Below are 19862 nucleotides of genomic sequence, written 5' to 3'. Positions count from 1 at the left end.
AGCCGAGGGGCACGCACGGGCTCAGCCGGGGACCTTCCTGCTGCCACCCACCTCCCAGGCCCAGGATCCCGGTAGCAGAAGCTTCTGGCTCAACCTCCGGCGGCGGAGGATGAGCTATTAACCCTGATATACCAGTCCTGAGATAAACCCTCGTCCCGCGGGCATCCGCCCGCCGAGATGAAAGGTGCCGCTGGGCTGCCCTGGCTGCGCTGGCGAAGCCGAGGAGGAAAAACATTCCAGGGGAGTTGCTCAGCGCCGGCTGGGCGAAGGCTGTTGCCCTCCGTGCTGGGGACGTTTTCTCCAACAAACCTTCTCTTCGTGTTCCAAAACAGCTCAGGAAACGCCAAACGAGGTGCCTGCCCGCTGCCCCCCCTGCCTATGGGAGGCTGGTGGGCCGCGTCCTCGGGAGAGAGACCCCAAAGCTCTGCTGGTGCCGGGACCTCGAGTGCCCGGGGAGGGGGCCAGCACCTTCCCCAGCCACCCCCTGCCCGCTCCAGGGCCCCAGAAGGTGGGGAGCCCCAAAGGCCGCTGAACCCCCCGTCCATCCCCCCCGGCAGCCCCCCCTCTGCTGCTCTGGCCTCTGCCACAGCAAGGTCTTGTCACACACACAGGGTGGGGGACTCTGGGAGAGCCCCCCTGCCCACCCCCCGTCCCTGCCGCACGACGGGGCGTCACTTCACCTCCGTCCCGTGCCCGCGGGGCTGCTCCTGCTGGCCCTGTGCCGGGCAGAGCCCTCGCCCACCACTCCCCACGCCCACCCCACCGAGGGCATTTCGAGCCCAAGGCTGCTCCCCCCGGGATCCAGCGTCACCGGACCAAAACCGGAGGCCTCAGGGAGCACCAAGAGCACCCGGGCGCTGCCCCTGACACCCCCTGGCCCGGGGAGCGCGGGCACGGCACTGCCCGCTCCCGGCACATTCCTTTCATTCCCCGAGATCCAGCTCTGTCACAGAAACTGAGTCACAAACACACCTGGATATTTGTCTCTCTCTTCTTTTTTAATCAGCTGTATTTTAAGTAGCTCTGAAATACATTTTTCTCCAAAATGTTGTTTTTCCTGTATGTTACTCGCTCACAATGATGCTTGGCTGGTCCTCGCTCTGGTGCGCGCCCAGTCCTGATGTTGACCCGAGTGGAAAGTCGGTTCCGGCGGCGAGAAGGGCAGGACTGCGACAGGGAGAAGGTCTAAAAAGTACAAAAGCCCCGGGCAGGCTGTGGGTCGCAATCCTGCCGCCGCCGCTCGGGGACCGGGCGCTGGTCACGCCGCAGCCCGGCGCGCAGGAGGGCCCGGACGAGCCCAGCTCGCCTGGGGCGACGCGGCGGCCTCCCGAGAGCTCACCCCGGAGTTTCTCTCAAATCATGCATAACGTCTCGTGGAGCTGAAATGTCCGTTTATTTAACAGCAGTAATAATTTAAAATTATAAAAACCCTTTCAGTGTGGAGTATCGGAAGGGCGAGGTTATAAAGAAAAATAAATGGGACCGGAGAGGGGGAAGGGAAGGATGACGGGGTCTACTTCAAGAGTTCGTTTTTTCAGTGACAACTATTGGCCCTCCCCGGCCGCAGGTCCTGGGAGGGAGGCAGTAACATTACGCTTTCATTTTAAAGACTTCAATCTCCAAAGCAGAAGAGACAGTATCCAAGGGGAGGAGGAGGAGCAGAAGAAATAAAGAAAGGAATCTCAAATTCAAACCATACAAACAACCTTTCCATTCAGAATCACAACCGGTAGCTCAGCGCCCGGGTTCCCCGGCTGGGCAGCGCAGCAGCCGTTCACTGCAATGGGTAAAAGTCCACGCGGCAAATGGGTGTTTTTATTAACAGGCTCTTCCCCCGCCACAGAGCGCGAGGCTCCTCGTCTCTGAAGGACCCGGAGTCTCCGTGTCTTCGGAACTCAAAAGGGGATTCTGGGGGTGCTGCCTCCCCCGCGCTCCCCTCCCCTCGCTCTGCTCTGGAAGCCCCTTTCGTCGCGCACGTTGGTGGGGAGGGAGGGAGGACAATGGACAGGGCCCCAGGGACAGAGGGTTGGATTAAGATTCATGAGTTGTTCGATGAGTTTTCGTTACTTGGTGAGCTGGAGGAAGAGGAGGAGGAGGAGGAGGATGGTGAGAAGTTCATCCCTGTGAGTCCTGGGGGGTTTGTGGCAGTGTTTTGTCCACTTAAGCTCTTCCGGCACACAGGACACGTGTCGTGCTTTGGAGAGCAGAAAAAACAAAACAAGAAACATGGGAAGCGGGGTTAGAAACACGACACGGGAGCAGCACTCGAGGAAAAGGCTCAGGTGACGCTCCCTCCTCTGATCAAAGGCTGCTCACGCTCAGGCCCCCTCCCGAGGAAACCCCCCCGCGGCGGCACCAACCTGCTCCAGCCAGGGCACGATGCAGCTGTTGTGGAACAGGTGGTTGCAGGGCAGCTGCCGGACGTTCTCACCCACTGTATAATCTTCTTTACACACCGGACACTCCAGCCCAGAGTCTGGGTCACAGGGAAAGCGAGATGCAGCTGAGCAGTGACGGGGAGCGCGACGCTGGGAGCACCCTCCTCCCCTTCCCCAGCGGAGAGCAAAGCTCGGGGCGCTGCCCCCCCCCCCCCCCCCCACTTTGCCATCTCTGTCCACGCTGAGCTCCTCAGAGCAGTTTGCCTCCCCAGGGCAAATCCATCCAGCCTGTATTGCTGCTTTTTGTGTGCGAGTGTAACAGCGCAACACTTCTGCTTCCTCCCCTCTTTGAAACGTCTTAGGCCTTGAAGGGACCAGCAGACAAAATTAAAATCCCAAGAAAACGTTGAACAGAACTTTCAGAGAGCTCTTTGTGAGCGATTCCCTGGAGGAGACACACATACCTACGTGTTCCTGTGCGATCTGTACGGTGGGGAGGGCCTGGATCTTTTCTTTGTCTGCTGGCGGCGGTCCAGTGTTTTCAAACTGATTTAGTAACTGAAAAAACAACAGGCCACAGGAGGCAGAGAGGAGGCGTGAGCTCAGCAGCGCGCAGAACCTGTTGGTTTCCTGAAGCAGGGCGCTCGGACGCCGCATCGCCTGCGCTGCGGACCTCACCCCCCACTCCTGCGGCCCCCGCGGTTCACCCCCTGCACCCCAACAGCGGCTCCGCAGCAGCACGGGAGGACGGGAGGAGCCTTTCTAGTGCCACTTTTACCTGGGTAATAATCGCGTCCAAGCCGTTGGCGCCCCACGCGTAGTCCATCGGATTAGAGTGCAGGACTCCCCTGGAAGAGAAGGACAACGGTCACACCTGGCCAGGAGCACGAACAAGAGCAGCGTCAGAAAGAGCAGTGCGTCTTCCAACTCACCAGGGCCCTAGTCCTAGGTTTGGTATCGTTGTAGGTGCAATAATTCCATTGACCAGCTGCTGGATAATTCTGAAAGACAAGAAAACCAGGATTACGTAAGAATTAGTGTCTGCTAGCTCCCAGCCCAGGAACCTGGCGTGGAAGGAACGGCTCAGTACTGTCGCATCACCAGGGGAAAAGGAAAAATATCCTGCAGCAACTGCAACTGCGTCTTATGAACTGATTATTCATTGATAAAGAGAAGTTTCGATATTTTATCGTGAGGGGATAATTTCTGACACGATGGCGAGTGGCGCTCCAGGACGCAGTTAAAGGAACATCAGTCTTGCTGTCCAGGGCGTCCTCTCGTTCCCCCTCACGCTGAGCAGGGCTAACGGCAGAACCCCCATCACGCGCAGGTGAAAGGGCCCCCCTGGGGCCCCTCTCAACTCGAGGCAAGTGCTTGCCAACAGCTGGAGGCCCAGCACCGTGTTCCCGGGGCAGAGCTGGGCACCTGCGAGGAGTGGTGCTGGGCGGCTGCGCTCCCTGGCCGAGGCCGAGGGACGGGCTGACTCCCGCTGACGCTCATCAGGGAGAGATAAAGGGGCTCCCCCCCGAACCCCGCGGTTGTTCTCACCCTTCCAGCGTGGGAACGCCCTCGTGCCTGCCAGCGGCACGGCGTGTGGCCAGGCGGGCCCGCGGCTGCCTCGCGCCGTAGCGGTGCCGGGACTGATGCTCCCGCTCTCTCCGGTTCTCCGAGTCCCTGTTGTCTTCCGACTGCACGTTGGACCCGAACGGAAACTCAAAGCTGTCATCGAAGATCCCGAAGGCAAATTGCCCGTAGCCCTGGGGCAAGGTGAATAAGTGCTGATCCACGTTCTGGGAGGGGAAAATTCAGAGAAGGGCTTGTAACTAGCAGCGAAAGCACTTTGCTCCCCAGGGAGCCCAGGCCCCCCCGCAGCTCCAGCGCCGCGCGCTGAGGGGCAGCTGGGCGAGGCACAGACAGGCTGGAACTACGCTTGAGGGTAAGAAATAACTGCAGCTTCCCTGGCTTCGCTTTAGCTGCCGCCTTGTAAGCTGAGGCTACTGCATAGCAACACACCCAGACAGCTCACTAAATCCCAGCTTAGCCCCCTCACAGCAAGAATAAGCTACAAGTGATGGTCCTATTAAAAACAGGCAGCAAAAATATGACACGCGGAGATTTCAGGAGCAGCGTGTGGATGGTATTAATACCTCCCTCCCCAAATTTTGTCATGATCTGGGGGACATTTAAACAACGTACTAATGGAAAAATACTCCAATGGCGAAGCAGAAAGCGTTGGAAGCGACAGGGGACTGGCTCACCTCGAAGGGGTGCCTGCTCTGGTCGCTGGCCGACGTCGAGGAGCTGGTCTCATTGTCCGCGTTCCTGCGGAGGAAGAGCAGCACCGGTGAGCCGTGAGGGACACGACCCCGACCGGGAGCACAGACACCACGGTGGCTCGGTGACAGCTCGCAGAAGTGACCGTTTCTGTGCAGAGCTGGAGCTGGAAGGGACCGCGGAGGTCTGCTCGCCTTCCCCCGCCCCAGGGCAGGGCCAGCTCCCTGCAGAACCTGCTCCGCCCTCAGCTCCTCATTTTCTAATCGTCCAGATCAATTTCCATTCTTCCCTCCCGGAAACCTTCGTTTTCCCACATCTTGACCCATCTCTCCCTGCCCTTTTAGATTTCATGAAGCTACAGAGAAGTGACTGAACCGCAAGGACTCCCCGCACGATCCACCCCATCGAATCAGGCACCGGGAAGAGAAGCCTGGAGGTACAAACCCTGGTCACTATGACCCAAACAAGCTTAAATCTAATCTTGAATCAAAGGAACTTCTCTCTTGCAAAGGTGGGTGACCAAACGGGACAGATTATTAGGAAAACTCTTAATGACGTCAGGCTCCTGCTTTCAGAGAGCCGCAGGAACATTTCCTGCTCAGCGGCCAGCTCTAAGCTTTGACACTCGTGGTAGCACAACGCAGAGGTTCAACGACGACGCGATGCTCCCCGGGTCACAGCAGATCGCCCGCACGGCTCGGGCTGGCCAGGGCTCATGTGCAGCCTCTGAGGTTGGTGTGGTCAGACCAAACGTCACCTTGCCAGCACATAAAGACCCCCCCTCCCCGGCAGGCAGCGACGCGCGCCCGGCACAGCCCGCGCGGCTCAGCCCGCCCTCGCTCGGAGCCGCCTGTGCGCTGCCTGTCCCAAAGCCACTCGCAGCCAAGGGCCGGCAGACACGGCTGAAACGTTTTAAGCCATTTCTCCTGCTCTTGCCCGTTCCGACACTGCCAGAGAGCAGCGCCGCTGCTGAGTCAGCAGTGAAGCACGTGAATGCAGATCTCAGCTGCTCCAGTGCAGAGTCCAAAGTCTCAGTCACAATGTTTCGCCATTTGTACTCCAAGTTATTAAATTACGCGCTGCAGCGTGGGTACACGCTCCATTCCGCAGATTCCTCTCTCCGAGGGTCATCTCTACCCTGATGACTCAAACCAGTTCAGAGCTACCACATGCCACGGGGAAAAGCCTCTCTACCGCTGACTTTTGTTTGTTTTAAATCGACCCAGTCCTCCCCCACCCTCCACCAGCACCCCATGACACCCAGCATCCCCATGGCTGCCTCACCTGTAGATGCAAACTATGCAAATTAAGCACTCACTACCCATAGTGAGGAAAGATGAGCCAAATGTTGGGCAGGAGTAGTAAAGAGGGTGTATTCAGTACCCAACATCACCTTTGAACGAGAAAAAGGAAAAGAGCAAAGCAGACTGAGTTTGTTCCAGCAACAGCCTTTGGGGCAGACATTACCTCGGCTCTTCAGGAAGTTCTTCAATAAAACCAGATTCACACCGTGGGCAAATATAGTCCTACGGGAGAAGAAACACTGAATGAGCAAAGGAAGAATCGGAATGTAAAAGCTGCAAAGAGTGTGACGGGGCGGAAGAGTCCTGCAGCCCATCGTCCCAAACACACGCCACGATTACAGGGCCAAAAAGTCCCCAAACCACGGACATCTGCCTTCCCCAGACTAGTGAGGTAAATTGTTAAGCCTGAGCTTGTTTAGAACTTGGCTTTAGAAAAGATTTGGATAACGCTAATTAATCCCCAGTAGAGACAAAGCATTAGGTAACATCTGATGTAGTTCTGGGTGAAGTGAAAGCAAAACCACCGTCCTTTCCCAGAAAAGCCGTGCTCACACACTAGTTGTTAAATAGCTGCGTGTTTTGGGGGCCCTCCCCTGCCCCCCTCGAGGGCCAAACTGCCCTAATGAAAGAAACACGGAGGGAATTGCAGCATGGGCTAATCTCAGTGTCAGTGCCACTTCGGAAGGGCTGAAAGGAAAGCTGTCGCTATCGCAGCCTGGGGTTCACACCACGCCGAGCTCAAGGAGACACGAGAGGGTCATTCTGCAACACACAATACAGAATTTTACACCTCCCGCTGGCGCTTGGTACGGGAGGCTGCTGCCACCCTTTGGCCTTTAACACCGAAGACTGAATCTGCTGGTGTAAACAGCCCGGCTGTGTGGAAGCCGGATTCCCCGTGAGCTTGCGACAGCCCCTTTTCCTCAGGATTCCTGGTGCCGGTGAAGAATTTCTACTCCACAACCTCACTGCCGTAGCGAGCAGCAGCCCGGGATGGTTATGATCCCGAAAGGAAGTGACTTGGCTTTTCAGCGCTCGGGAGGGAGTGGCACGCGGCGCCGCCGAGGTGGAGGAGGAAGCGACAGACCCCGCAGCCAACCCCAACCACGGCCGAGGCGGAACAGCCACCACGGGCAAACGCAACCGCTCCGAACCCCGCGCTGGCAAAGCCAGGCTCGGCGGGAAGAAATTTAAGAGTTTCTAAAAATAATGCTACTTCCCTTTCCTACTGCTATGTCGGAATTGGCACGGGCCCTGAAACAAAGTCAACAGATTCCCCAAAAGAGAGGATGCCGGCCACGTGGGTTTGCTCTGATAAGACACCTGGAATCGCTCTTCCAGCCACCACGGAAAAACCCGATAAGGCCCCAGCACAAGGCAGCGACGCCAGTGATCCGCTCGGCGCTGCCCCGGCCTGCCCAGCGAGATAAGGAAGCAGCAAACACCAAGACCTAGAGAGAGACCCAAGAGAAGCTGCTGCTCCCTCTCCTGCGCAGGACTCTTCAGATCCGGATTGTGAAATAACCGCATCGAGGCAATTTGCACAACGTTTGAGTTCGAGAACATTCCTACACCGTGCAAGTTCTTCTCAAAGGTGGTTACCGACACGTGGGAACTGCTGCGTTGATCGCAGGAGATCAGACCAGTTTCCTCTGCCTTCAAAACGCCCCGTTACTGGTTTATGTCCCAGCAGCGCCACGGGGGCAGCCACCCTGGAGCTGTGAGCAACCTCCTCCTCCTCTCAACTCTCCTATTTAAGGGCGGCTTTTCTGTGCGTGTGTTCAGACAACTCTGAACACCGGGATCAGCAAATTCCTCGGCAGCTGGAACAGCACAAATGTCAAAGTTTGTTGTTTCTCAGGCTGTTTGAACCACTCCTTTCGCGGCGTACGCCACGGTATCTGCAGCAGCATGGTCTGCAAACAGGAAGTGAAACCGAATGAACTTGGACCCCCCAAACAAGTTCATTAACCAGCAATTAACTGGGTCTGGATCAAGAACGGCAGTGGTGCGCTCCCTGCCGCTGTTCAGCGTGTTCACTACCAGATGTGCTTTGCTGGCACAAGCCCAACACAGGGTGTTTAAACAAAAATAAACGACTGGTATTTTTTGGTTGCCACCTTCTCCAGCCCGTCTACACATTGAGCAGGAGCATTATCAAGAGTTTCGTTTTCACGCTTAAACACAAGCTGTGACAGTCGCCAGCAAGGCCTACCCTCACCTAGCCAGGGCGGCCGATGGAGAGGGCGAAAGGACGAACAGCACGTCACAAAACCAAACTGACGGCGAAGTCTAATCAACCACGGCAGAGAGACACCTTTGCTCGCAATCGTCTGACGTTTAACATTCGATAAAGGTTAACAAAAACCAGTGCCACATTCTGATAAGATGCCGTGAAAAGTTTCAGGACACACAGAGACTGGCAGGATCCTCTGAGTCGAATTTAACGTGTCACATTTGGCAGGTGATCAACAGAAAATCGAGCCATGACCCACCACGATGTTTTAGCCAGTTCCTCTCCAACAGCCAACGCTCCTTTTCTACCCACACTGGGACAATCTGACTCCTTGCAAGCGGGGCTGTTACTCGGTGATTAAGGCCCGTCTGCTCGCGCTGCCCCTAGCCTACGGAGCGCTTCTGGAAACGGCCAGACGGATCCTTTCTGCGCCTGCCTACACCTGAGATATTATCACCCGCGGAGCTTTTCTCACGCTTATTTAAATCCTACTGAAAGAGACAAAAACAAACCCCCTCGTTACCCCACGGCGCTTCGCTTAGCGCGGGCCGAAGCAGCGGGGTGAGGGTGCTGAGCCGGGGGGGCCCAGCCGGAGGCGCGGCGGGGGAAGGCCCGGGGGTGGCCCCCCGCCCCCGCGGCAGGGCTGCTCGGGGGGTCCCTTCTCCCGCAGCCCGGCCGGAGCACACGAAGCGCCGCGGCCTCCCCGCGCCGGGCCGAGGGGGGCGGAGGGCCCCCGCCGCGCCCCGCCCTGCCGCCCCCGCCCCGCCCGGCTCCGGCGGCTTCCCCGCGGCCGGGGGTCGCCCCGTTTCCCCCCCGCAGCCCCCAGCGCCCCCATTTCCTCGCTTCGGAGCCCCCCCAGTCCCTCCTAACGCCGCCCCCCCCCTCCGAACCCCAAGTGGGCGCAGAACCGCCCACACCCCAGGGCCTTCCCCCCCGCCCCTCCTAACAGCCCCCCGCACCCCGCTCCCCCCCCCGAGCACCCCCTCGGCCCTCCCCACCCTCAGGGCCCGCCCCCCCCGGCCCCCCTCAGGCCCCCCCAGGCCCCCTCAGGCCTCATCCCCACGTGCCCGAACCGCCGGGGCCCCCCCCCGCCCTGTCCCGCCCCCCCCCCCGGCTCCCCACCCCCGCCCCGGACCGGGGCCGGACCCCCACCCCCGCTCACGGGCAGGCGCGGGGCGATCTCGGCCGAGCAGCAGTGGCAGAAGAACCGTCCCGGCTGCGGTGAAGCCTCCGCCATCTTCCCACCCCCCCCCCCCCCGCGCCTCACCCCGCCCAGCGACGCGCGGCGGAGGCGACGGCGGCCGAGGGGGGACAGGAACCGCGAAGCGGCAGAAACGCGGAAGAGAAGGGGCGGGGCTCGCGGGGGGCGGGACTTGCGGGGGCGGGGCTCGGGGTGTCCAGGGCGGGCGGCGCCGCCATTTCCCCGCGGGGCCGGTTCTGGGGCCCCGGCCCCTCCCAGCCCCCCCCCGGGCCCCGGCCGGTCTCTCCGGGAGGAGGAAGAGTGAGGAAGAGCAGGACGGGGCTGCAGCTGACGCTGCCCAGAGTCTCCCCGGATTTGTTCCCATTCCTGTTTGGCTTTTTCCTTCTTATTTTTCAATAAAATTGCGGGAAGGGGCCTCTCACATTTCAGCGCAAAAGCTGAATGATTTCTCATTTAAAAAAGAGATGGGCAGGGAATAAGTCCCCCCCACAAATGAAGACAAAATTGTTTTCCAGTGCAAATCCAAGATTTTCTTTAAAAAGTGGCAATAGCCTCGAGTGAACATAAAGTTGAATTTCAGCAAAAACCTCTCAAGTGGGGCCTTTCCCCCCGGTTCTCCCTGGGGCTGCCGGCGGGTGCTGGGGGGGTTTGGGGGCCGCAGGTGGAGTCGCCGTTTCTCAGGGCTGTTCCCTCCCGGCCTGGCTCCGCAATGAGCCGGGGCCCGGCCCTGCCGCACGGTCCCTCGGGGGGCACGGGGGGAGCCCCGGGCCTGAGGCTGCGGCTCTTGGGGGAGCAGGGGGGTGCGGGGCCTCGCTGGGGTCCCTGGCACCGGGGGTGGCACCGTGGAGCTGGGCTGCGGGGTTTGGGGGTGGTGGGGCTGTGGGATGGGGGGGTTTGGGGGGCTGAGGTGGTGCGGCTGTGGGGTTTGGGGGTTTCTGCATCGTGGGGATGTGGGGTTTTGGGGTTTCAGGGGGGCAGGGATGTGGGCTGGTGGGATTTCTGGGCGGTTTTGGGGTTTGAGGTGATGGGGTGCAGGGTTGTGGGGTTTGGGGGTGGTGGGGTGTGGGGTTTGGGGTGCGGGATTTGGGGGTTTGGGGGTTTGAGGTGTGGGGTTTGGGGTGCGGGGTTTAGGGTGCGGGGTGCGGGGGTTTGGGGCTTTGGGGTGCGGGATTTGGGGGTGCGGGGTGCGGGGTGCCCGCCGGCCCTGGCTCCAGCCCCGTTCCCAGCAGGTGGCATCTTCAGCCCAGGTTTGGCTGCTCCGGCTGCGCTCGGGGGTGCAGCGGCTGGGGAGGGGTTTGTGGGGCCGCTCAGGAGTCCTGGGAAGAAAAACTCAGGGACGCCCCGTACCAGGGTCCCCCCTCTCTGCCGGCTGCGGGATGGGGGCAGGGGACCGGTGAGACCCGGTGAACCGGGCGCTGCTGGGAACCGGGCGCGTAACGGCTCGGTAACCGCCCGGCGGCTGCGGGAAGGGTTCGATCGTCGCGTGGAAACGGCAACTGCGGGACAAATCTGCAGCGGTTTCGTCGCTGAGGGCTGGTCCCAGCTGCGGATGAGACCCGGCACCGACGACACCCGATGGGGAAACCGCTGCAGAGTCCGGCAGCTCCTTGCCGGGGGGTGGGTCCGGACAGGCGGGGCCCGGCGCGGAGCCCGCGGCCCTGCACGGGGCATCTCCCGGCCCGGGGGAAGTTCCCTTCCCCGCTGAGGACGTGGACGCGTTTCTCCTCGCCCTGTTTCACGGTCGGAGGACAAGTTGCCACTTGATCAAATGGGTGCCGGGTGCCTGTGGGATGGGGAGGGAAAGATCCGGCTCCACTGACTTTGTCCCTCTGGAATTCCCTGACGCAGGAACTGCGGAAGCTGAACGTGGCAACACTCGTCGGGATGCAAATGGCAACAGATCTCGGTGCACGTGGAGATAAGGGCGGGCGAGCAGCCCGTGCTGTGACGCCCCAACACCTCCAGCACGCAGCCGGCGAGAAGAGCCCCCCCGCCCTGAGCCCCTCGGCTGCCTGGGACCTGTTTGTGCTGGGAGAGGCGGCTCAGGGCGAGGACCCTCCGTTGCGGGGCCACCTCGCCCCTGGGCCCGGGGAGCGCGGGCAGGTGGAGAACTCCCTGTTAGAGCTGCGGCTCCGCCAGCACTCAGGCCCTGCCCCACAGCCTGCAGCCTCGGGGCTCGCACAGGTCCCGCTGCCTCCGAGGGAGCTGGGGCTGGTCGGCAGCAAATTTGAGTCACCCCGGGAAGCCAACGGCTGGGAGGATTTTCCCACGGTGCTGCAGAAAGAAGCAAACTGCACCCTCTTCCGAGAGGACTGACGAAGAGGTGACACCTCCCCAATTAGTATCGATTCATCGTTAGGCAGAGCCGGCTCCCCAAGCAGCCGGGCTGGCAAAGCGGCCGACCCCGCTCGGGGAAAGCGGAAGGGAAAGAGGGAGGGTTTTGGTGAAGGGCAGCGGGAAATATCCTGGGCCTGTCGTTGTCCGAGGGGACGGGACAGGGTGGGAGGCTCCTCCGGCAGCTCTGAGTCGGGGTCCCACCTGGGCTACTCTGCGGAGGGGGACATGTGCCACTGCAGCGGCCTCTGCCACAAAATCTGCGGGTGTTTGGGAGCAGAGGCGGCGCGGGGCTGGTGGTCCGGCCTGCCAGGGCTCTGCAGGAAAGGCAAAAAAGCCCCGGTGCTGCTCCGGACCGTGCCGGTGTCAGGGGAGGGGGGCAGCGGCGTCCGGGTGGGAGCTGCCGGAGCCCGCGGTGCCCATCGGCCCGGGGCCGCTCCCAGCAGCCCGTGCGGGTGCAGCAGAAGTTAGTCCAGGCCCGTTCCTGCGGCACCCAGTGCTGCCACTCGCATCACCTGGGTCGTGGGTGTTGGCGATGAGCTCACGTCCCGAGACGTTACTTAATTCAGACGGTGCCACCGTGCCAGGCACTAGCGGGGGGTGGCTGCGGGCTCCGGCACCGGCGTGTGCCTGTGCGTGTCCTGAGCGCGCACGGTCTCAGCGGGAGCCGACGCGCCGCACGGCCGGACTCGCCCCGCGGCACCGTCATGCCCCCGTGGCCAGCGCCGGGCAGAGGAGCCCATTGCCGGGGCCAGCCGTGCGCCGGCGTGTCCTGCGGGAGCACCGAGGGCTCCGGGTGAGCCCTGCCAGGCTGCTGGCGCGGGATCTGGCGGGTGCAGATCAACCCAGACACGCAGGTGTTGCTGCCCGCAGCCACGGTGTTGCACGGGCGTGTTGCCGGTGGCACTCCCCCTCCGCCGGCACCGCGCTCCCGGCGCTCTGCGGAAACCTGGGGTCTCTGCCTCGTCGTGTTTCCGCTTGAGGAGCACGGAGGGATGGACGGTGACGCTTGGGAGGGAGCTGGCTCCCCCCCCCCAGCCCCACGCGCTCCTGCCTGCGGGGCCGGAGGGCAGCCAGCGCTTTCGGCAGATCCCAGTGACTCTGAGTGCAGCTTCCAGCTCTGCTGCCAACTCCCCGGTGACTCAGGCAAGTCATTTTCTAAAAGGTCTCGGCCTCTGGGCTCTTAAACGAAGCGGTCGCTGTAGCCAAAGCCCACTCCCTGCCTGGGCCGTGCCGGGCGGGGGGTCCGGGGGCAGCTCTGAGCTCAGCCCCGGGCCCAGGCTCTGCCTCCAGCCCTTGAAAGCAGAAGCACCTCCCGGAGCCGGCGCAGCTTTCCAGCACGGTTCCTGCCAAGTGAGAATAACTGGTGCAGCTGGTCTCCCCGCTCCCCTCCACCCCACATTATATATAATTGCCTATTTTAATTAATAAATTGGAGGCCACTCAAAGGAAAGCGGCAAGATTTGTTACAAACACTGCAGGGATTGTCTGCCAGCCCCGAGCCAGTCATGTCACGGCGGATTTGAATCGGTCTCCCTTTGAATTCACTCACAGACAGATCAGGAGATTTACATCCCCCACCTCGTCTCCCCGAGCTTTGCACCTCCGGGCTGCAGGTCTGGATCCTGCCCCGGCACTTATCCAGCAGCTCCCGATAACCTGTGAGCAGCGGGCTGGGCTGAGCCCCGTCCTCGCCACCACCGCGCCGACCGGGATGCTGGTGGCACGCGGTCCCCGGCCGGCTGCCTGCGCGGCTCCGGGCTCCTGGATCTCACCAGCAGGCAGGGGCTGGCAGCCGCGCGGGCAGGGCAGCGGCGCAGTGCCCGTATCCCGTAGCACCAGATGTCCCGCTGCACCGTCCCGGTGGGGAGCGGCCGCGGCACGGAGCCTCGGGGGCAGTTCGGAGTCTCCGGGGGCTGCTTTGGGCTCCACCAAAAATTTCCCTTTTCTTTTTCTTTCTTCTTTTTGGATTCTTTGCTTTTCTTAGGCTTGATTTAAACCATTGTTTTTCAAGGGAAATTTTAATGTGAAAAACATGTTTTGTTTTTCTACTAACTGCAAGCCTGGGCTATGTAAGCAATCAAGCTCCTCGGCTGACGCGGGCTGGGGCGCGGACGGGGGCTCCACGGGGGGACGTGCCCTGCGGCGGCTCTGCCCTTCACCGGCCAAACCGCCGGCTGCCGGGGCCGGGGTCCCGCGGGGCTGCCAGGCTGGTGGGGCCGGGATGCCGCAGCCCGGCACGCCCTCGGCCGCAGCCACCATCATCATCGTGGCTCGTAGCAGAAACCTGCTCCCGGCGAGGTCAGGCTGCAGGAACAGCGTCGGCCTGTTGACATCCATGGGCCCGTGCAGGATCAGCCCCTCGGTGGTGTCGATGGCTTCTCCCCCCCGGCCCAGCGGGGCCCTCGGCGGGAGGGCTGCGCCCAGCCCCGGCTCACCCCGTGCTGCGCAGAGCAGCCGCCTGCCTTTGCTTCCCCCGGCCTCCCCCGGGCAGCCCGGGCCTGTGTCTGGTGTCCGTCCGTCCCTGAGCCCTCGTCCGTCGGATGGATGGCGGGACGCGGCTGCAGGGGCTGCGTCTGGTGGGGTCAACGTGCAGAACGAGGCCAGCGGCTCCCACCCTTCCCCGAGCCGAGCTCTGTCCTCGGCCAGTGCTGGGTTACGCTGGCGCGGGGCTCCAGGACCCCTCTGCAGAAGCGCCCCTGGGCAGGAAGGAAGGAGAAACGTGCTCAGGTGCTGTCGGAGTCTGTGTCCCTGCTCTGGCCGGTCCCGGCGGCGGGCGGCCAGCGGCCCGGCTGTCCCCTCGGGTAACCTGCACATCGCTTCTGGGCCAGGGTCATCCCGGTGCTGCTCTGCCGCCTCCCGCAGCGCCTCTGTGCAGCCTCTCCCAGGAGGCAGAGAGGCTTTAATGACCCGGGAGGTTTTACTGACTCTCAGCTCCTCTGGACCCAGTTCAGCCCCACATGATTTCATTACGTTTTACGGCGCTGCCAGCTCTTCCCTCGAGGCTCGGTTTGGTCCTTCCTTCCACCGCGGCAGAGGAAGCATTTACACTGGGGAAACCGCACGGCCGGCACGGCCGCTGACTCACACCTTGTTTACACGGGTGCCCGTGAGAGGTACCCGGGGCCGTGTCACGCGTGGCTGAGCCCGGCCGTGTGCGCCTGGTGACCCGGCAGCCGCTCAGCTCCCGCGGGGCCGGTCGCAGTGACCCGGCTGAGTGGGGCGGCCCCGGGCTCCCATGAGGCGCCGGGCACAGGGCGATTCCTGCCGCACCCCACAGAGGCTTGGAGCATCCTCCTCCTCTGCCCCCGTGGGATGAAGGACCCGGCGGCTGGCTGGAGGATGGAGGGGCACCGCTGACCTTCCCTCAGCACGCGTCTTGTGCGTGTTCACGGGTGGTTTTCCTGCATCATCTTCCTTGCGAAGGTGTTCCCTGCTTGGAGCGGGAGGTGGAAGCCCTTGGTGTGGTGGGGAGCGACCCTGGGAGCGGCGCGGGGCCGTGCGGGGCTGGGCAGCAGCGGGGAGCCCCTACCTCCCTCCTCCCGGGCCAGAGCTGTGTCCTGGCTCGGGCTGAACCCTGGCAGGTGGCCCGTGGCTTGTGCTGAGCCGCAGCCTCACTGGCCACAGCAGAGCCCTGCTGACCTCTCGGCCAGGGTCCCCCTGCGGCAGCAGCAGCCGCAGCAGCGAGGTCGGGGAGCAGCTCACGCCCAACCAAGGGAACTGGGGGCCGACCTGATGGACTCCGGGCTGGGTGGTGGAGGGGGTGCGGGCAGCAGAACAAATCTGGGCTTTAATTAAACCTTTGACACGGCGCCTCATGAAATCTTACCCAGATGATTAAATCCAATTGCCTGATGTGAGCATTTTTACAATACGTTGAAAACTGGCTTGGAGATCATCGGCAAATGGCAGGGAGTCAGGCTGGGGGGGCTGCAGGAGGGGGCAGCAGGTGCCGCCACGTTTAACCTCTTCCCTGCCTGGAAGCTGAGGTAAAAGGTGCGTTAATGAACTGCCCGGTTGATGCTGCGTTAGGAGCCAGGGCCGGGAGCCCCGCGGCGAGGGGAAAGGCAGGCTGCAAGGAGCCGTCCCGCGAGTCCGGGCACTCGCAGGGCGCAGCCGGGGTGGTGGAGAGGCATTAGCGGGAGGGATCTGGGTTTGATCAGGAGTCAAACAGGCCGGGTGATCAGATTTGGAGGGGCAGGTCTTGGGAAGATATGCAAGCCTCCCGCCCCCCTGCCCTCCCCGCACGCAAGCTCTCCCGCCCTGCCCTCCTTCATCTGCACAAGTGGAAGTGTCCCAGGAACATGAAACGATTACTCGGCGAGGAGAATCCAGCTCAGCACTTCTTGGCATTTGTTCACGGCTTTTCATCTTCAAAGCTCCTTGCAAACATTAGCTAACTAATCCCTGCAACCTTCCTGTGAGATAGCGCAGGATCAAGCAGAGGAGCATTATCTCGCCGCAGCAGATGGGGAAACTGAGGCACAGAGCGGTGACGCTGCTGCCCCGGGGCGCGGGGCGAAGCTCCGTGTCAGCGCTGGGGGTGGAGTGTGGCCGTCGAGGTGCGGATCGCGCCGCTCCGCCACTCTCTCCCCAACGCCGGTGATGCAGCCGTGAGCCATAAGCATCCGATTTACCTGGCCGGAGCCATGTGGACACGGCAGAGAAAACCCAGCCCCGGGGTCAGAGCCTCGAGGGGCCGGTCCCCACCAGCGCCCTGTGCCGAGCCGGTGCCGCCCGCAGCACCGGGGCCGTGCCTTCGGCGCACGCCTCGCACCGGCGACTCACCACGAGCTCCGAGGGACGCTCATGGAGGGGGAGCCTGAGGCTCGGGCTGAGCCTCGCCCGGTTCCCGCATGCTGAGTTCGCCCGGTGCCCCGGTGCTGACCCACTGCGGACCCAGAGCCGCCCCGAGCGGGGTCCCGTCCCTGGGCGTCTCTGGGATCCCCCGGCCCCACCCGACCAGCCTCGGGCTGTGGATCCCCGGGTGGTAGCCCTGGCCCCCGCAGGCACTGCTGGGGCGTTTGGCAGCATCTCCGCTGGTGTGGGAGAAACTCGGGCGTCCCACCGTGACGGGGAGCGTAACAGGGCCGGGATCGCTTTGCTCCGAGGGGGAAACGGCAACCAAAAGGCATCCTGGGACCTGGCCAACGCCTGCCAGCGGATCCACGCCGTCAGTGTGAAACCTCTGCTCTTTTGCCTGTGCCGTGACCCTGGGCTCTGCGAGAAACGCTTCTCAATTGAATGTCTTGTTGCAAATTGCAGCTCTAATTGGTTTAGCAGAGTTTAATTAGCCTGAACTGATGAGAGAGGCGAGATTCCCTCCTTAAAGGAGCCCAGCAGCTCAGGAGGAGAATGAGGCAGCCAGGGTTTTGGGGGGGAGGATGGTTGGCTCTTGAACCTCAGCCTGAAATCTTGCTGCAGCGGGACGCGGCACAAAGCCGGCACCCAGACGGAAAGGTCAGCTCAGAGGCTGCCATTCACTGCGCCCGCAAAGAGCCGCTTTGTCCCCGCCACGCCCGCCGCCCCCGGCCCCTGGCGCGGCCGTGGGCTCCTCGGGTTCTCCCCGGCTGCCGCGGCCGGGCTGCTTTCTCGGCGGTTCCCAGCCTGGCCCCTCTCCCCCCTCACTCCGCGGGTGCTGCTGGGGCTCAGTTGCCGCCCGTGGGAGTGGGGGGAGCCGGGGAGAGCCGGGGGGAGCTGGGGGGAGCATCACCCGCCTGCGGCAGACTGGTTGGTGGAGTTTTGCTCTCAGCTTTGCTTGAGAACCAGCCTTGGCCCCCGCCTGAAGCGTGACTGCGGGCAAGTTGCTTTCCTGGCGCTTCCCAGGGCTGCAGGGGCCAAATCCGGGGCAGGGGGTGAGCGGAGCCCCCCAACACGGTTTTGCAGGGCACGGGGCAGCCTCGGCGGGGCTCCGAGCCCACGGGCACCAGCAGGCCTTTGCGAGGCAGCGCCGAGCTACGCCGGCTCGGGGGAAGGAGCCCGACCCGCTTCCCTCCCGGCCTCCAGGCCCCTCCTGCCCCACGTCAGGCGGAGCGGGAGCCGGCTGCTCCCTTCCAGATGCTGCTCCGGAGCGAGGTCCGACCCCTTCCCTGCCAGAGCCAGCCGGTTGTGCAACGCCACTCGCAGCCAGGGAAAATCCCTCCCTGGCCTCCGCAAGCTCCTCTTGCATCTTGGAGCATGTGAGCGAGTGCATCACCACCCGCTCGCTCATCGACATCCAGCTCGGGGATTTGGCTCCCCAGCCCTCTGCCCTTACATGGGCAATCGCTCCGAGGCCGGCAGAGCGAGCCAGGGGTCACGCCGGCCGGGAACGGGGACAGGGATGGGGAGTGGAGCCGCACGGCCCAGCCCAGGGCCAGCCACACGCCGGGAGCTGGCGCAGTGGGGGCTCCCGGCTCCGTCCTTCCCCACAGACACCGGAGTCCTCGCCGTCCCTCACGGCAGGGCCCTGCCCCACACACGCTGCCGGAGGTGCTGAGGCACCACAGGGCCCGCCAGCTCCTCCACCAAAGGCCTGTGCTTTACACCAGTGCCACCTGGGGTAAACCCAGCCCTCCCTGTCCCCATCCCATCCGCTTCCTGGGGGTGCAGGGGGCTGTTTGGGGAGAAGGAGGGGAAGAGTCACCTTGGTGGAGGGCCTGGCCGCTGCCCTTCCCTGGGACTCGTCCTTAGGACGGCGGGAGGGACGAGGACATGGTGGTGCCAGCAGACACAACTGCTCTGCCTGCACTGGCTGCTGGCATTGCACCCTGCTCCCCCCGCGTCCTGGGACCCGGGCTGCTCCGTGTCTCGCTGGACCAAAGCTGCATCCAGCCCCGTCCCGCGACAAACCGAGCTGCTCACGCTGTGCTGGCACCGGCTCGGAGCGAGGAGGCTGCTGCCGGGGGCTGGAGGGGTGGTGCAGGGTCCCCTGGGCCCTCCGGCCGGGGCCCCTCTCCTGACAGAGCCCAGCTCAGCTCTGCCGAAAACATGACCTCAGCTGAGGCCAGTGCAAAGGGTAAAACGTTCCTCAGCTGCGCACCCGGGAGACGGACACAGTTCACGGGGCCGGAGAAGGCCCCTGGGCGGCAGCGGGAGGAGCGGGGACGGGCAGAGCTCCCCGTGTCCCCAGCGCTCTGCCCGGGAGCGGGGTGATGGACGGGGGGGCCTGGCTGTGCCCCGACCCCCCTTGCAGACGGGTGGGACTGAGCGGGGCGCGAGGCCAGGCGATGTCGGGGAGCCTGACCCGCCTTTCCCTGGGCCCCCCACGACCCCCTGCCCACCCCCATCCTGCCAGGACCCCCCAAGCTTGGCAGCGCTGGCAGAGCCGCAGCTCCCCGGGCCGGGCCGGGTCTGGCACACGCTGGGGAGCCGTGACGGAGCGGCCCCAGGGACGATGGGGATGTGTGGGGAGGACAGTGCCAGTGTGTGCCATGGGGGGTACATCCCCCCCAGCTCTTCTCCTTCCCCCCCCCGGCCTTGCACGTCTCGCCCAGACAAGGGCTCACGCGGCTCGAGGCAGCAGGACCGGCGGTGCCTCGGTTTCCCGAACGGCGCAGGGTGGGCGATGCCGAGCCGCCGGCGGAGCCGCACCGGGGTTTGGGGAGCGGAGGCGAAAGGGGCCCCACGACACAGCCCTCGCTGTAACGGCGGGGCTGCTGCGGGGAGGAGGAGGAGGGCGGGAGGAGGGTTCACACGAGGATGGGGGGGGAAGGAGCAGCCGTGTGGGAAGGATGGGGTCGGGCAGGGGGGGCTGCTCGGGGTCCCCCACGCCTCGGGGACACTTCCCTGCTCTCTCTGCTCCGGCCCTTCCTCCGTCCTGGACTCTGCACCCCGAGCACGGGGGGCACCCCCAAACCTCCCCCTCCCCATCTCCATCCCAGCGCGGCCCTGCGGACACACGGACACATCCCCCCCCGCCCCCCAACACCCCCCCATCGCCCACCCGGTGACGAGACCCCCGCTGCCACCCCACACCCGCCCCCCCCCGCACCCCGACTCACAGCCCCCATCCCCTCGCCCCCCCCCACCCCCTTGCCCCTCAACTTCTCCCCCCCGCCCCGCTGCCCCCGCCCCCGGCCGCGGCCCCCCCGCCGCCGCCCCGCCCGGTGATTCACGCCGCCCCGCCGCTTTATAACGCCGCCGGCCCCGCCGCC

General features: G+C 63.5%; 1 protein-coding gene across 4 annotated transcripts; it reads right to left on the bottom strand.

Annotated features, from left to right (window-relative positions):
• Nucleotides 1-977: 977 nt before the first annotated feature.
• Nucleotides 978-9499, bottom strand: RNF126 (ring finger protein 126). 4 transcript variants are annotated; one of them, XM_074851546.1, is made up of 10 exons: nucleotides 9355-9499; nucleotides 7280-8683; nucleotides 6120-6178; nucleotides 4637-4700; nucleotides 3927-4168; nucleotides 3311-3379; nucleotides 3157-3226; nucleotides 2843-2936; nucleotides 2361-2476; nucleotides 978-2194 (listed from the first exon to the last, which is right to left on the bottom strand). In XM_074851546.1, the coding sequence occupies exons 2-10, from the start codon at nucleotides 7520-7522 to the stop codon at nucleotides 2039-2041; spliced, it is 1113 nt and encodes a 370-aa protein (XP_074707647.1). In that variant the 5' UTR covers nucleotides 7523-8683; nucleotides 9355-9499; the 3' UTR covers nucleotides 978-2038. The 4 variants fall into 4 exon arrangements, with proteins under 4 accessions (XP_074707647.1, XP_074707648.1, XP_074707646.1 ...); XM_074851547.1 differs by having other exon boundaries at nucleotides 7280-8680; nucleotides 9355-9456; XM_074851545.1 differs by lacking the exon at nucleotides 7280-8683 and having other exon boundaries at nucleotides 2847-2936.
• Nucleotides 9500-19862: the final 10363 nt, after the last annotated feature.

This window comes from Strix uralensis, chromosome 27 (genome assembly GCF_047716275.1).
Source record: "Strix uralensis isolate ZFMK-TIS-50842 chromosome 27, bStrUra1, whole genome shotgun sequence".
Lineage (NCBI taxonomy): Eukaryota > Metazoa > Chordata > Aves > Strigiformes > Strigidae > Strix > Strix uralensis.
This window is presented reverse-complemented; position numbering and strand designations above follow the sequence as displayed.

What these genes read in the sequence shown, in the direction of transcription:
- RNF126 (XM_074851546.1), bottom strand. Translation starts at nt 7,522, where the DNA reads ATGTTCTCGAACTCAAACGTTGTGCAAATTGCCTCGATGCGGTTATTT. An exon ending in TGGACGCGATTATTACCCAG is followed by an intron (nt 2,937 to 3,156) that starts GTAAAAGTGGCA and finishes TTGTTTTTTCAG; the next exon opens with TTACTAAATCAGTTTGAAAA. An exon ending in TCGTGCCCTGGCTGGAGCAG is followed by an intron (nt 2,195 to 2,360) that starts GTTGGTGCCGCC and finishes TGCTCTCCAAAG; the next exon opens with CACGACACGTGTCCTGTGTG.